Raw genomic sequence first — 16,295 nt, forward strand, 5'->3', positions numbered from 1 at the left:
ATGAAGAGTAATTTGGCTTTAAGGGTGGGTTGTGAAGGAGGGGGCTGGCGATGAGGCAGAAAAGGCATGTTTGCTTGACAAACCCATGTATATAACATGACAGAAAGTTTATATTCTATCATAGGGAACACCCACATTTTTAAGCAGGGGAAGATATCGCAGAACTGAGTTTCAAACGGACTCATGTGGTACAACAGTGGGTGAGACTGGGCAATGAATTGAGGAGGCTGGGGTTTCAGACAGAGATGAAGAAAACTGGGTCTAGGGCTCCCGAGCTCAGAATATTGGGTAGGAGGTCCATTGCTAGCATTTAAATAGAAAAGGTGTGTGTGTGTGTGTGTGTGTGTGTGTGTGTGTGTGTGTAAAGTTTGAACATACATGAACTTATATAACTTTATAAAGATGGATGTATAATTCTTATATCTATCTATTGATAGATTTTTTTATATAGATAGAAGGAAGGAAGAAAAGAAGGGAGGGAGGCAGAGATAAAGAGAGAAAACACAGAAGGAAGGAAAAATACCACACACAATAAGCAAAAGTTAAACTTGTCACCTAGGAAGGAAGCTCTAAGAGGTTTCGAGGGAGGTACAGCTGTTCCCTTGGATGCTGTGATGGTTCACTAATATATCACATCAGTGTTTGTGTCGGGGGGGGGGGGTGGTTATCAAAAAGAATAATGGAGAAAAAGAATAAACACAGTATAATTTCAAAGACTTTGAATATCACCAATGAGTCATAAACTGGAATTTCACTTTGTCTTCCCATATTTCCACAATTAGCCTATTCCTGTACACAAAAAGCACATGGCGTATTCTGAAATGACACAAGGCTTGTTGCAAGCCCTGAAGAGGGATGCTGAGACTCGTCTTCGGTGCCTTCCCCAGAGTCTGGACAGAGGTCCTGGCCTATGCACTCGGCCAACGCTGAGACAAGGCATGAGGGATCTGTCACCTCCTTTCATAACGTTTCTCATATCTTTTCTTCCCTGTAAATTATCCTCTCCAGGCCTTTGCTGAGAGAGAGAATGCTGCTCCCATGTGAATTGAATACCCAGTGCCCTGCATGCATGAGTGTGTCAAGGCTAACCAGGTCTATTGTTCTTAAACAGGGCTGCCAGAGAATTGTCTCCTTGTGCAGAATGATGCTGGAGAGATAAAAATATCTTTCATTTCTATAGTGCTATGCATCTTAAAGTGTGTTCCACATTTTGCAAACTATATATAGGCTCAATTCATTACCCATCCCCATAAAATACAGCCAGAGCAGTGGCAGGCACATGCCAGATGTTTGACAATGGTTTAATAACACAGCGAAGAAGAAGTTAAATTGGATTCCGAAAACAGGAAATGGGATGTGGGGCACTGGGTAAAACTTTACCATTCATTCAACATTATGTACTGAGTGCCTACCGCCCACCAGGGCGAGAGCTGGTGCACCCTTGTGAACCGAGGAAGCCCTGCCTCTGATCGCGAGGAAGATTCACAAGCAGGCACATTTTCCTGGCAAGGATGATTCGTATTAAGATGGAGTGAACATACAAGGTGCCGTGGTCCTTGTTGCCTTCCAAGGGAGTCTCTGGAGCTAGCCACCCCAGTATGCGCATTCCCTTGCTTTAATAAAAGGTCTGCCTCAATGCAGTTATAGAATGTATGCTCAAGAAAGCTGTCCTGGATCTCAGGATCCAGGCGTGGTTCCGGGGAAGATAAGCGGAGGAGGGAAGCCACAAGTTGAGCAGGTTGGGGAAAGATGGAGAGCATTCAGAGTAGGAGCGTGGAACAGCTTGGGGAAAAACTGTGACCAGTGAGAGTGGAGGGGGCTATGCAGATTCCAGGGCTGCCCAACTTGTTTTCCCATCAGTCACTCACAATCACCTGCCCTGACATGTGGAGCCCTGCGGAAGGGGCTCCAAATCTCTCCAGGCTGAGCAGTGTAACCTCTGGAGGATAGGCACCAGAGTTTCAGGACTGGGAGGGATCCTGGAGAGTCATTGTCCCAAACCAGTCATTTTCACAGAGGAAGAAAGACATGTCCCAGTTCATTAAGGAGCTACAAAAGTTTGGGGTGTCCGGGCCAGAGCCCAGGTCAATAGACTCACCCTGATCCCCTCACTTAAGCTTGGTCTTAGGTGAATCAGGGGGACAGACTCATCCTGCCCTTTGAGAGATGCTCCTGGCAGCTGGAAACCTGGTCTTTGGGGCCCTTCTGCACTACGGACTCAGCACGGAAGCACAGCTCACCGTCTTATAATTCACCTCCATAGATATAATCAAGAAACTTGGCTCAGATAATGAAAAAGAAATCAGCTAGAAGGCTGTGACTGTCCAGGCCAGACAGGCTGCCACCCAAGGAGGACCCCTGAAGACCATTTGGTCTCTGGAGGTATATGTGGCTTTGAGCCTTATTGACTTACCTGGGACAGAGAGTCAGATTACCCTAAACTCCCTGGAGGGGCCTGTTCAAGATGTGTTTAAATCCCTGGACAAGAGGGTATTAGCCAGCACTGGCAGGATATATGAAAAACAAAAGGAAATGTGGTTTATAATGTATCTGTGCAACAAATATTGTGAAGAGGCATTAAACAGGAAATGCTCCACTCGTGATGATTGCCTGTCTCATAAAACAGCCTCTCCCTCTTCCTCTCTTTATCCAGGGTGGTGACCCCTTGGGAACACAAGAAGACAGGGAGAGGGTGTCCGGCCATCAGGAGCGGTGCAGGGGAGCCCCGAGGGCAGGGCAGTGCAAACACAGGACCAAAGGTTGGGGCTCTGGGCTACCTCTCAGCTGGGCAGTTTCCGGTACTGCCTCAGGCAAGTGGGCCTAGACAGACTCATCCAGAAAGGATCCAGCCTGACAGACAACCTCCAGGGCAATTTCTATCTTATTGAAGAGCCAATGAGATGTTTCCTATTTTTTCCCCATGTGTTTACTTTTCCCCAATTGGAGGACAAACTTTCCAAGAACAGGAATTCATGTATTCATTCCACACATCGTTATTAAGTACCCAAACAGGCCTTTGCACAAATGGAGGAAATAATAAATATTCCAGACATCGCACTAACATCAAGGAACAGTCACTGGAAAGTAACGATGAGCTAGGGTCTGCATGGTCTGTGGGAACTCGACCGCTCAGGGTATTGAGAGGCAGTATCCCCACAGCGCTGCACCTGGACCCCTCCCGCCTGGTCTCTTTGTCCCAGACCTCAGAAAACTCTAGGGGCACGCTTGCTGCCAGAAGAGCAGGGCTTGGAAGCCGTCCTGCGGAGACTTGGCCCTTCTGAAGCTTCTTGGCCAGCGAGCAGCAGAATTTGGAGCCAGCCCTATTCTCTGTGGGCTCCGGCCTCCGCGTATGTAACGCACGCCAGAGCCGGGTGGTTCAAAGGACACAGGACTGGGCACTGAAGGCCCTGGAGAAGGGGGCTGGGGATTGATGAACTCGGCCTCCTGGGCTATGGTCCAGGACAAGAAATGCTGGAGAGGATGCCACCTGCTGGTGAGGGACCACGGCTTGCGCTGTGGGCGCATCAGAGACCTGGAGCCGGCATGTGCACAAAACAAGAATTCGGGCAGTTTTCCAAGTGTTGGTTTTCTGCTGTCTCTTTAGGGCTGTCACGTCCACAGGCCGTGCCCAGAGCCCCAGCGCCTCCCGTCCCGGGCTCTGGACGCGCAGGCTCCCACGGTGGGATGGGGGTGGGGAGGCGGTCTTCCTCTTTCCCTCCCCTCCATGTCCCTCCCCTCTCCTCTCCTCCCCTCGCCTCGCCGCGCCGCGCCGCGCCGTGCACGCCGAGGTCTAAGACTCTCCACTCTTCTCCATCAGGTGGAGCCTTCCGCGCCTCCCGCCTCCCGCCACCCGCCTCGCCCGCGAACTGCGCGCAGGCACCTTGCAGCGCCAGGAGGTTAACCGAACCCCCGGAGGAGGTGAGGCCAAGGACCCTACGGGCGGAGATGGCCGGGCCGCCGTCGAGGCTGGCGCCAGAGCCCGGCCGGCTGTGGGTCCTGCAGGTACCGCTGTCGTTCTCGCTGCCCCACGTGGTGGCTGCCGAAGATTGCCGTGGTTTTTCCGGCACTCAGGCTTGAAACGCCTCCCGGTCGTTTTAGAGGCAGGCAGCTCACCACTTAATCCAAGCTTTTTTTTTTTTTTTCCCCCTTTCTGCCGGAGACCGGAGGCTGCGGGGAGAAGGGGGTGGGGGGGTGGGGTAGGCGGAGAAGGGAATAGGCCCAGCTGGCCAGGGAGATCAGAGCCAGTTTGAGGGTCACGAGGCCAGTCTCAGGGACCAGTGGGAGAGCGAAACAAGGTCCTTCCAACCTCAGATTCCTACCATCCATCTCTTGTCCAAGGCTGAGCGTGAGTGTGTGTGTGTGTGTGTGTGTGTGTGTGTGTGTGTGTGAGCCTGATTTTCTTGTATTGCACAGTTCGCTAGCTTCCTGACCCCGGCTTTGCAATATTTCCCTGGGGGCCGAATTAAGCAAATCTGGGCCCCAGGCCACTTAGGAATTAACAGTCAACATGAAGCAGCAGCTTAAGGGATAAATGTTAGTTAAAACACCCAACGTTGCTTTGTGAGGTACAATCTACATTCTAATGTTATCCGTCTTACTCACTGCAAGGCTTGCCTTAGGAATAGTGCCCACACCTTAACATTTCTCCCCGCACCCAGTAGATTTCATGGAAAGCTCATGCCATGTGCTCCCTCTTAATATGTTGTCTGGCATAGGTTGTTTAGAATTATCATTCATCTTATTTATGTGCTAGGTTTGCCTGTTCTGTTTCACTGCGTGGTCTGTCATCAGGTTGGCGCGCTAAGGCTGTGCTGACACTTTGTTTCCGTACCTTGTTTGCTAATTTAGCTGTTAGGGTGCCTCTTTGGGGACCTCTGAGTTTCTGTTGCTCAGCATTTCTTTTTTTTTCCCCCAAAGCTTGCTTACAAATTTCCCTTTGATATGTTTAACAGCCTCTAAGGGATGCAGTTAAATAAACTATTAAGTTAAGAATAGAAAAGTCAACAAAGCAGACACCTACTAATTTGTAGATCTTTGATGTCAACTACCAGATGTAAGCTCTTACCAGCACACACTTTCTCTTGGGGCCCTATTCCTCTTGTTCACCAATACCAAGGGATACATTTTTAAAGTTAACATCCATATGGAAACTTGGAGTTGGAATGTGCCTTGAAGTCAGCAAAATCCCGCAAGTATGTAACACTGATGGAAGGAAGGCTGAGTTTCCCAGAAGGCCTCCCCAAGGTCCAGAGACTGAAGAAAGTAATGCTTGGTTTTATACTGAAAGGCACACATCAAGAGAACATCTTTCATTTTTCTCTCCTTACTCTTTACTCACCCCCCCCCCCGCCTTCTTCCATGCAATGCTGCATATTAGACTTGGTTGTAACCATCCTTATAGTTTGTATCTTCTGTACATCCTCTGCTTCCACAGTATACCGTGAGCTCTTGAAGACATGGTCTGTGCCCTAGGTTTTATTTCCCTTGGTGCCCGTGTACCCCAGGTATATCTAAATGTCCACCAAGAAAATAGGCCCAGGTAAATTCACTTTGTTGTCACCCAAGACATGGAATTTGATTTGAGTGTAGGTTTCACCGCAGGTAAAAAAGACCTGAAGGTTCTTGGGAGGCAGTTGCCTATGACCTTGGCCTCTCCTTCGCAACAGGATTCACAGCACCTCTTGGAGAAAAGATACTCTCGGAGTGATGGAGTGCTTATTAGAGGAGAGGCTGCAAATGCCAAGACGGGCTCCCGTCTCCTTTTTAGGAAATGCACAAACCACGGTGATGATAATAATAATAAATGGGCATGTGTCACATACCTGCTTGATTTCCCTCTCGTTCCTTCCTTTTGTTTTGCAGGAGTAGTGCAAAGCAAACTAAGGTTTGCACGTTCAGGTTTTATTACCTACCTCCCCCTCCTAGGAAAGTCTCCAAAAAATGCAAAACGTGCTTATCTCTTCCCCAACTCCGGAGACTCCCGCTGCACACACTGGCCAAGTCCTTCCTGGGGAAAGATGCATCCCCCCGCCCTCCCTCCAACCCTCGCGGCTTCCCTTTTCCCTTTCAGCCGGTTCCCAGTCCCCTGTGCAAAAGGCAGGGCATGCATATTTTAATGCGTGTGCATGCATATAGTCATGCTTAACTTCACTCCCGTTGAACAACATTATGTGGTGTGGACAAAAAGTCACAGCCTGCTCCCTGTTCAAGATGCCTTTTGGTCAGTAACGGTGACAAAAGCTGAATTTCCCCCTAAATGCGGGGGTGGGGGGTAGGGGGGTGGGGAGAGAAGGCGAGAAAGAACAGAGCCTCCCCCCTCCGCTTCGCATAGATCTCCTTTCTCCAAGTGTTTCCTCTTTAATTATGACCTGTTTCCCCTCCCTCTCCCCCCGCCCCAGCTTCAGTGAAAGGAGCCCTTCTGTCACTCGTCACTGGCTCCCTCGCCCGCCCGCCCGCGAGCTCGCGGTGGGAGGAGCCCGCCGGAGGAAGCCGTGAGCCCGGGCTGCCGAGAGCCACAGAATGGATCTGCTCCGAGCGGGGACGTCGCTGACGATCCCGGCTTCCCGCGGCGGCTAGGAGCCGGCCACTGGCCTCGGCAGGCTGCGGAGACCCGGAGGCCCAGGGAGAGCCGGGGGCCGCGCGCGCGGAGGCACGGACGCACGGACGCGCGGACAGACAGATGGTTGGCGCGAACCCGGGAGGACCGCGGCGGAGGCTGAGCACGGCGAGCCGCCCGGGAAGAGAAACTAACTGCAAACCCAAGTTGCCCCGCCGGCTTCCCCTCGCTGCGCTAAGGAATGAAACCTTTCCAGCTCGATCTGCTCTTCGTGTGCTTCTTCCTGTTCAGTCAAGGTAGGACCCCCCGCGCGGCCGGAGTTGCAAAGAAAGTCGGCTGGGTTGTTGTCAGGGCGCGGGAGGCTGAGGGCAGGAATGGGGGGCAGGCTTCGGAAACTCGAACTGAGGGACGCGTCCGAGATGCGCTGGCCTTGCTCTTTTGCCTTCGCAAATGCAACAAAATGGTACTGTTTATTTTCCTTTGGAAGGCAGGGGGTGGGAGGGGTGACTCTCTCCTCTCACTTGTCAACATCCAGCCCAAACTCTCCGATGCAAATGAGTTCTTTATGCTCCCGGTATGTTAATTAGGCGGTGGCTGTGTGGCGATGCCGCTCTGAACTTCTGGGCACCGCGTCTCCGCCAGACTCAGGTTGGAGAAGGAGAGGGTAGGGAAGGAGGGCTTTGTGCAAGGTGGATATTTCAGCTCCAATACGGTCTGACTTGCCTGAGTGTAATTCCAAAGCCACTGTGTGCGGCTGCAGATTACCGAATGCACCGTGGGGGTAATTTGCAGCGGTTGGGAAAAGCTTGTAAAGCGTTTTCGTTGAATCTCATCGGGTCCTCTGAATAAGGCTGAATTCTGAATCCTACACAGCCGTGGATTCAGGGTCTCAAGTGAAATTTCGCCCCTGGTGCTGATTGTTTCCTTTCTGCAGCCTAGCAGGGGCAGAGAAGCTGGTGGACTTCTCTGCAAAGAACTTTGCTACCTCCGGGCTGGCTCCCTGCCTCTGGGAGCCTCGGGGCCAGGCGGTGTTCCTGAAGGGAGGGGAGGGCACTCTGGGGAGGGATTGCCAGTGCCTACTTAGCCAAAGGCATCAAAAGTCACCTGTGGAATTGAGTGTGAAGGGGATAAGTAAACCGGCTCCTTCCCACTCTTTTGGAATGCCAACGCTGCCTCTGCCATCTGAGGCAACATTTGTGCCAGCCAGCACGGCTCTGAGAGGGACAGGACTCTCTCAGAGAAATCCACAACAGAGCACGTCCATCTGTTGATTAAATGAAGGGTAAAAGTTTTCAAGAAAGCAGAGCTCCGCCATGGGTGGCTGGCTTTGCGAGCAAACAGTATGTCTCCTTCTCTCTCCCTGTCAGGGAGAAGCCACATGTAAGCAAAGACCCACGCCTCCTTCCTCTGCTTCTTGTGGTCACTGCAGATTCGCCCCCTGTCAAACTTTGCTTATGGCCATCCTCATTACCCCTGAGGGGCCTTTCCGCGTAACAGTATGTATACGCCCACCCCTGTATGTAGTTATAATGTGTATACACACACACAGGCGCACACACTCATGTATTCATATGGTTGTGTGCATCTCACCAGGGCTCCCTACAGCAGCAGGAAGATAAATTGCCTTCCCGAGAGTTTTCAGGCTGAATGAATACGAACTATCTCAGAACACTGGTACAGAAACAGTTTGGGTTCTATTACCATTTTGTGAGATTACCCTCTTTCTTGGATGCCCCTGTGCTTGCTTATGGGCGCGCGCGCACACACACACACACACACACACACACACACACACTCCTGTTCTCCTTTGCCTCTTACCAATTTACTCAGGAAGTTGCATGGAGAATCCCTAAAAGGAGGAGCCCCCAGACCCCTCCACCCATGTTCACGGGACTAGTGCACGTCTTAATCAGTCCACGCGTTGTTAGAAAGCTTGAGCTCTGATTCCCCTCTAGATTGGCATAAGAAGCCTTTGGTATCTAAGTGCCTCTTTGGCTGTCTGAAGCATCGCAGTGTGTGCATCTTCTGCTTTTCTTATCCTTTTCTCAGCACCGAGCTATTTCTTCTCTGTCTCATATGAATCTTTAAATATTTACCTATGGAGGTTAAATGCTGTGTTTCATCTACCCTTAGCCCTGAGAGCACTAGGAAGAAACCACAGCATCGTGCAGTGCCTGGTTTCTTATTCCCGAGCGTTCTGAGCTTGGTCAGCACTGGCCACCCTCCCAAATAATAGATGTCCTACCTACACACGGGGCTCCAGAACGGGCCGAAAGAAAGACAGTGAGACAAAGTGAACGTAGCCGGTCAGAATACCCCCTCCCCGGACCCTGTACATTTTGTGAATAGACAGCCTCTAATGACAGGAATTAAGGGCCAAGTGGGACAATTTTTGTGGACTTTTGTGATATACCTTCTGACTTGATCGGTAGACATGTATTTTAATGTGGATGCTGTTGCGAGTATCGTGAACCCCCCCCCCCAGGGGATTCTGTTTGACCCTCTGTACATACACGATTAGTTCACATCCTGTGCCCACCTCCAGAGTGCCATGCATTTACCAAGTTATTAGCCAGAGCGTGTCCACTTCCAAGAGGTCGTGAGGGGACTAGCCCGCAGGCCGTAGGTGACACCCGCGGACATCCCCCTGATGGAAGTTGCACCCTGCCTGGCGTGCCCCCCGCTGAGCCACCCATCTGACCCACCCCTCCTCCTCCTGGGCTACTTTCGGAGCAAAAGTGCAGAGACTCGGGAATGCCCCCCCCTCAGAGAAAACAAACGTCCAGGGTTCTTTTTAGGTCTTTCTCTGGCACTCTGGTGACACCTCCATCTGCTTCCCAGCACCTCTCACCCTGGGAGCCTATGTGTCATGTCAGAGTTTCTGGAAACACAATTCTGGTGCTTCCTGTTCCCGTCGCCTTCGTTTGCACAGTGAGGGAGAGCGCCCAACCGTGCTCTGAAGACTTTGATGCCAAAACATATAAGGAAAGACTCCTAGAGTCCCTCTCTTCTAAGTCGTCCATTCCTGGTTCACCTTTACTTTTCTCCGTAACCCTTTAGAGAGTGAAGTTCAAGTATAACTGATGTCCGTGTCGCGCTGTATCCCCTCTTCTTTTAAAGTTTGGGCTTTTCGTGTAGATGGAGATTAAAGATTCATTTCCCTTTCCTAAGGTGGCAGTAAAAGGCCAAATGGCATCCCTCCATCTCCGCCCCAGCCAAGGTCCGTGGGCCTGGCTCCCCCCACAGAGAAATGGAGAGCTGCCAGCCTGTGCTGCGTGTGGGTTTCTCTCTTGCTGGGGTTGCCTCTTCCATCAGCTGTCAGGGCCGCGTGCTTTGTACAGAGAGGGATAATGTCACAGCACAATTTGCCTCCTGCAGAGACGAGGCATGTTCTGCCCCTGGGTGAAAAAGAATCGATTCTCTTGTCATCCGTAAAGTTAGAACTTGCTGTATTTTTTTCCCTTTATCATTTAAGTTGGCCCACAACGATTTCCCTCTGTGCCCTCCTTCGTCTTCAAGAGCCACCCCATCCAGCCCGCACATCCACCTCTTAAGTAGCTACGGAGGACTAGTGTGCTAGCAGGACTCAAGATCCCTGCCTTCCAGCCCATCTCAACGCCGAGACGGTCTGGGGAAGGGGCAGGGACGCAAAGGTGGTGGCTTGAACCCAGACGCTGTTTGGAAACTTGTTCTCCTCCCTGCTCGCTGACCTTTTCGCCTAGCACTCCCACGGAGTCCGGTCCGGCCTAATTACTTTGTGGGTCTGAGGGTTCTAGCTCTGGAGAGCCCAGACCTCTTGTTGGGTTGACATGTGTGCTGTGCTGCTCTGAACGTGTTGGGGTGGGAATGAAAACTCGCCTTTACCTGTCCATGACGTCCCTGAGTTGAGGATTAATCTGGGGTGTCACCTCCCCATTGGGAAGACCCTAAGTGACTTGCCCTCCTGACTTGCTGGCAGGAATCACCAAAAGAGCTGTCAGATGTCTACCAGAGGAGCAGGGAGGTTCGTGGTGACATGACTCTCGAAGGGAATAGGAGAGCCTGAACCAGACGCGGGGCGCATAGCTTGTGAGTGGAGACAGCCGGCTAAGACGAGGGAAGCCACAGGGGATGGCAGGAAGCATGGAGAAGAAGGAGGCCTTAACTTGCAAGAAACGCCCTTGGGAACGGGGAGGGGCACCAGAAGATAGCCTGAGCACATCAGAGGCAGCTGAAGGAATGGAGGGATCATAGGGGGTACAGGCTGAGAAGGCACTGGAACAAGAAACTGGGAGTGAACAACTTAGCAGACATTTCCCCTTGCCCAGAACCGTCACGTAACAAAAGATGAGGCAAGTAGCAAGCACGATGCTCCTCCCCCCACTGGCACCCCAAGTGATATGACGTCTTGTCTAGAGGAGGAAGAATAGCTTCTTTTGTCCTAGAAGGTCAATGCCCAACTGCCAAGGGTGCGGGACCACTTCTTTAACAGAGCTTCTGGGTGAGGGCAGCTGGGACGCGTCTCTTGGGCATGGGGGTGGTCTCTGTGAAAGCCCAGCAGGGAGCTTTCTGTTGCCAGCCGGACCTATTGAGGAAGGAAGAGAAACTCCCCAGGGGAAGAGGGGTGCGGGTGGGGTCAGAGCCTTCACCCTGCACTTACAGGGTATGGAGTGGGGCCTCCCTCTTGGGTTACAAAGAAGGATCTTCCTTGGAACATGGCAGCAGCCAGCTAGGCATGGGACCAAGGAGCCGCTCTCCCTGGTGTGCCTGTGTGGGTGGGAGCCAGGGCCAGCAGGAGACGGGGTGGAGCAGGGGATTAGGCCTGAAGATGCAATTTTTCTTTTTTGTTCAGCCCAGTGGGGGTGACTTAGGCGGCATTATATTGCAGACCCAGAAAAGCACATGAATAATCCAGAGTGAATTCAAGAGATTTCAATAGCAAAATAATAACAATACTAATGATACCTTTGATTTGCAGAGTACTTTTCTTCCAAGGAGATAAAAAGATAAACTGTTTTGGAAACATGAACAAGGAGAAGAAAATTGCCTGCCTAGAGGAGTGTGCTGGGGTGGGGGGCAACAGCATTTCACTTTAGGGTCTCCTGTAAACCAGGGGTGGGGAGGGAGGCACACGGGCGCAGGCATCATCGCAGGCCACAGGCCTTATCCTTCTAAAACCCTGAACTTGTAGGTGAAACACCAGGGCAGGCATTTTTAATAGGGGTCAACCTAGAAAGAGTGAGGCCCTGTACCCCACCTGTGCCTGGGAGCAGGGACGCTCTAATTCAGCAGTGGGGAAGCTTCTAAAGATCATGAGCAGGCTGGACTCTTAACCACTCCAATAATCCTGATCTCATGGTGGTTCTTGCAGCACAGCGATTGGGGCTCCGGCCTTTCCGTAGAGTCAGTGGACACCCCAGTGTTCATGGTGCCGGGGCTGGTAGGGGCTCCAGCTCCAGGCGTTGTCTGTTCCCCTTGGGTTTCACGTCCGCCTCACTGCTGTCCACAGGGAGTGAGGCAGTATCCCGTGCTGGAATGTACGAGCTTCACCCTGTTTTCCAAATAGAGAGGGTTTTCATTCCCAGCGAGGGGAGTGATCCAGACAGCCCTCTACATTGAGGCACACTGCTGTCCCTGATGTCACTGCATATCACTTTCTTTTCCCTAGGGAAAACCAGAAACTACAGTTAGGTGTGCACGCCCAGTAGTACAGATACCTAGGGGCGCCTGGGTGGCTCAGTCAGTTACGCCTCTGATATCAGCTCAGGTCATGATCTCCTGGTTTGTGAGTTTGAGCCTTGCATTGGGTTCTGTGCTCACAGCTCAGAGCCTGGAGTCTGCTTCAGATTCTGTGTCTCCCTCTCTGCCCCTCCCCTACTCTCTCTCTCTCTCTCTCCCTCTCAAAAATACATAAACTTAAAAAAAAAAGAATATAGATACCTTATAGATCATTGGAATACTTCTCCCACATTCACGCAAAGAATGTCGTGTCCTGCTTTTTGCCAGAGCTTGGGAATTCAGCATAGAAGGGCTTCAACATTCCACACGCTCTCAGAACCCACGCTGTTGCCATAGAGTAAGGATCTCCACCACCATATTTAACGTGAGCGTGAATTAACTTCTTGCTCCTGAGCCACTGAAGGAGCTAGGGATCAAACATTGTGCTTTTCCTCTTTTGTCTTCTCCTGACTTTAAAAATGAGTACTCTGGCTGTACATTTCTAGAAGTCAGTAAATGTCAATATTGGATAAGTGTTTCCTTTATATCACTGCAATTTAGCATAAGCTGCTTGGAAACAAATGTCTTCCGCAAGCATACAATGTTTCGGTGAGTACACAGTCAACACCACTACGAGGATTAAATAAATGTCAGCTTTTCTTGGGTATGCTCGTAACAAGGCAAACCCATGGAAATAGCGGCCAGCATGGATGAATCGTGCTCCCTGTGGAATCACTCTGTTGCAGCCCTTGCTGGGGCTTGGAGGGGAGAGTTCACACTCCCCCATCTCCTTCCTGGAAATAAAGGCAAGGGAGTAGCCAGATCCGGGTTCCTCGGGCATGCCCCGGGGAGGTTCCCCTCCCCCATCCCGCCCCACAGTCTAGAAGTCTTCTCATGCCCTCTCCAGATTCCTCCCATCTGTGACCCCACCCTAGACTAGACGGACACCACTCATTGCTAAAGTGTAGCGATGTCCAGAATTTAGGACACATCCGCCCTTTTCCTTTTCCTTTTCCTGAAAGGGGAGGTGAGATCCCCCCTGTAATCTTCCACCTGGGGTTGGTTTCCTCCTGGGCAGAGTGAGAGAGATTTTACCTGAGGCTGTTTTTTTGGAAAACTGAAACCAAAACTGCCAGGGCTGGGTTGTCAGTATGAAAAAGATGTGTGGTTATCAGGCTGAATTATCAAGATGGTCTTCTTACTTGGCCTGTGTTCCCTGGACAGTTATTGCAAGTTCAGTGTCTTTCTAACCGATGCCTAGAAGACAGGAGTTTGAAATCTGACACCGACTTGGAACAGTGACCACCAAGCCTCGCATTCGTCTTTCCACACTTTATCCCCAGGGGCTCCACATCGCCTGGTGTCTCAGAGAGCCACATTCTCTCAGTCCGTCCTTTGTGATCAGATAGCACGCTATGACACCGAAGCTCAGCCCTTGACCACTTGGCCAGCGCGCATCGTGGGCCTACTGTGCGGTGGGCGCTGTGCCAGGGACTTTTGATTCCAAGACCCCTCAGACAGTATTTCTGCCCCAGTGGGGTCAGTCGGGTCAGGGAGCAGACACTTTGACCCACGGTCACAACGTGATGGGCTCAGAGTTGCCAGGAGTATTCTGAGAGCGGCCGAAATGGCCTAGGGCATCAGGAAAGGCTGTATCGATTTCAGAGGATGTCTGGGAGCCCTCCCGGCGGGGGGGGGGGGGGGGGGGGGGGGGGTTGGGGGGAGAGAGAAGAGTATTTCAGGCTGTGGCTTAGAGTGTATGCAAAAGAAAGAAAGCAGGATAGAATGTCATATATTCGGAAGCAGTGGGTAGTGTGGGTGGCTGGAATGTGAGTGTGCTGAGGGTAGTAAGAAGCTTGGGAAGGAGAGGGTCAGCTTGTCAAAAATACCGTGCTAAATGTTTGATGATAGACCATCAGGATTAAATCTGTCTTTAGAAACATTGTTAGTATCTCTGGGTCTGTACTCCTCTCTACGCCTTGGGTCCTATGGACAAAAAAGGGGGAAGAATCCACATGTGATTTATTTTTCTTGGTATCCCCTGTTTCTTATATGGGACTTGAATGGAAAAATACTCAACTCTTTCCAGTTCCTCTTCCTCCATAGCCAGCCTCCAAAGGGGTGGAAAAAAGTGAGCAAGAGGGTAAGTATGGACGAACCGACCTTAACTGTTGGTCTCCATTCCGGAGGAAGGCAGAGAAGAAGGTTGGGTAAACACACACTTAGGAACAGTGCGTTAGATACAGAATGTGGAAAGAAAGAAAGAGACATGGAAGCTGGGATGGCTGGGGACACACTGGATTGTTAGATGGTGTGTGCACCGAGGAATGGGATTTCCCCATGCCAGCCCCGCATTGAGGACGAATGGTAAACCAAGTAGGGAGACAAGAACAAGAATGAGATAAGGGGAAAATGCCTAGAGACCTTTTGCTGATGATTTCTTTGCTCTTCTGAAGAGAAGCTGTGCTGTCTTTGGGGAAAACAAGGTTACAGGCTAAGTGATTCTACCCGGAAGACGTTAGGGATGTTTACAGGTCTCTCCCACCAAGTAACCTTTCTTTCAAGAGTAAAGAACGTCATCAGATCCTCTCATGTGTTCCATGTTTGAGCCTGCTCTCATCAGGCGTGAATGGGGACTAAGAACAAGCTCGATGGCGAAGCAAAACCTGCATTGTTTTGCAAGAAAACAGGCAGTGACGTTTCTCAGACGGTTGCTATTTAACTCTAGTGTCTAAGGCCAGCCTATTGAATAGTCTCCCATTGCTGAAAGCATTCTAAGAGTAGAATTCGGGCCACCAAGACTTGAAGAGTCCCTTCCCAAGCAGTGGATCAAAGAGTTAGAATAGATGTCATCCAGATCCCCACCCACCCAACGATTCCCTGAATCTTATCTATTAGCCACAGCCTATTGATTTGGGCTAATGAATTCCTAGAAGATAGACGACGTGTTACAGATGGCTCTGTCCGGCACATTTTCTTGCCCGTGCCAGGCACATCCTTTTGGATGGTGGTGGTGGTGGTGGTAATAAGAATGTTTGCATGAGGATGATGAGGAGGAGCGTTGATACCGAGCTTCCCAAGCTGTGGAGTGCTATTCACAAGCACTGCTTATAGCACGAGAGGCAGCTGTCCTGCCCTCCGAAAGGTCGTGTCCCTTGACCAGAGTCACTCTCCTCTGGTTCCCTTTTTCGCCTGCCCTGGCGCTTCTCAAGACGCGGGGAGGCTTAAGCTGCTCCACGTCACCCACGCTGAAAATAGCGTAGAAGGTTCTAGGCTGTGGCACAAGACGGAACAGGTCCTCCTAACTTGTGGGAATCCTCCATGTTGAGGCATAGAGAAGGATTTCAAGGATTTCCGGTGAAAATCAGGGAGCTGACCTTCGAACCACGACCTAGCCCTGCAGCTCTGTCTTTTGATTTCCGACTCTTTCTGAGTGGGTTCCTTCATCTTCTGGCATTCAGCTTTTACCTTGAGGGCACAAGGTTTCCCCAGGGGAATAAGAGGCCAGCCTCTTGGGTTGAATAGCAGTCAAGGAGATGTTGCTTGGGTAGTTCCTCTTGGAGCTGTTTTTTAAAAAAAATTTTTTTTAATGTTTATTTATTTTTGAGACAGAGAGAGACAGAGCATGAACGGGGGAGGGTCAGAGAGAGAGAGAGGGAGACATAGAATCCGAAACAGGCTCCAGGCTCTGAGCTGTCTGCACAGAGCCCGACGCGGGACTCGACCTCACGGACCGTGAGATCATGACCTGAGCCGAAGTCGGACGCTTAACTGACTGAGCCACCCAGGCGCCCCCTTTTGGAGCTGTTTTAACACACACACCCACACACACACACACACACCCACACACACACACACACACACACAAAAGGCAATGGCAGTGAGGAACTTTTATTCTCTGTTGGTGATTAAAATATCCATTTCTTTTATCCATCCACCCATGTGGATGCTAGGCATGCTATTCGGCACATAGGAGACTCTGAATACATGTTGAAATATTGGACTGAATGGTGAGAAACAGTAAAAGGAAGAGAAAGCCGTG

At 50.9% G+C, this 16,295-nt stretch overlaps 1 protein-coding gene across 5 annotated transcripts in view; it reads left to right on the forward strand.

The window, feature by feature from the left end:
• Positions 1-3,781: 3,781 nt before the first annotated feature.
• KIRREL3 (kirre like nephrin family adhesion molecule 3) overlaps positions 3,782-16,295 on the forward strand; it is a 554,399-nt gene continuing 541,885 nt past the window's right edge. The window contains exons 1-2 of one of the 5 annotated variants that reach the window (XM_086678697.1): positions 3,782-4,002; positions 6,399-6,852. In XM_086678697.1, coding sequence (XP_086534823.1) covers positions 6,798-6,852 — 55 coding nt within the window. In that variant the 5' untranslated portion in view covers positions 3,782-4,002; positions 6,399-6,797. The remainder of the gene's footprint in view (positions 4,003-6,398; positions 6,853-16,295) is intronic. The other 4 variants (XM_086678698.1, XM_086678699.1, XM_086678700.1 and 1 more) reach the window with 4 other exon arrangements.

Source organism: Puma concolor, chromosome D1 (assembly GCF_028749965.1).
Source record: "Puma concolor isolate L17-30 chromosome D1, mPumCon1.1.hap2, whole genome shotgun sequence".
In the NCBI taxonomy this organism is placed as follows: Eukaryota; Metazoa; Chordata; class Mammalia; order Carnivora; family Felidae; genus Puma; species Puma concolor.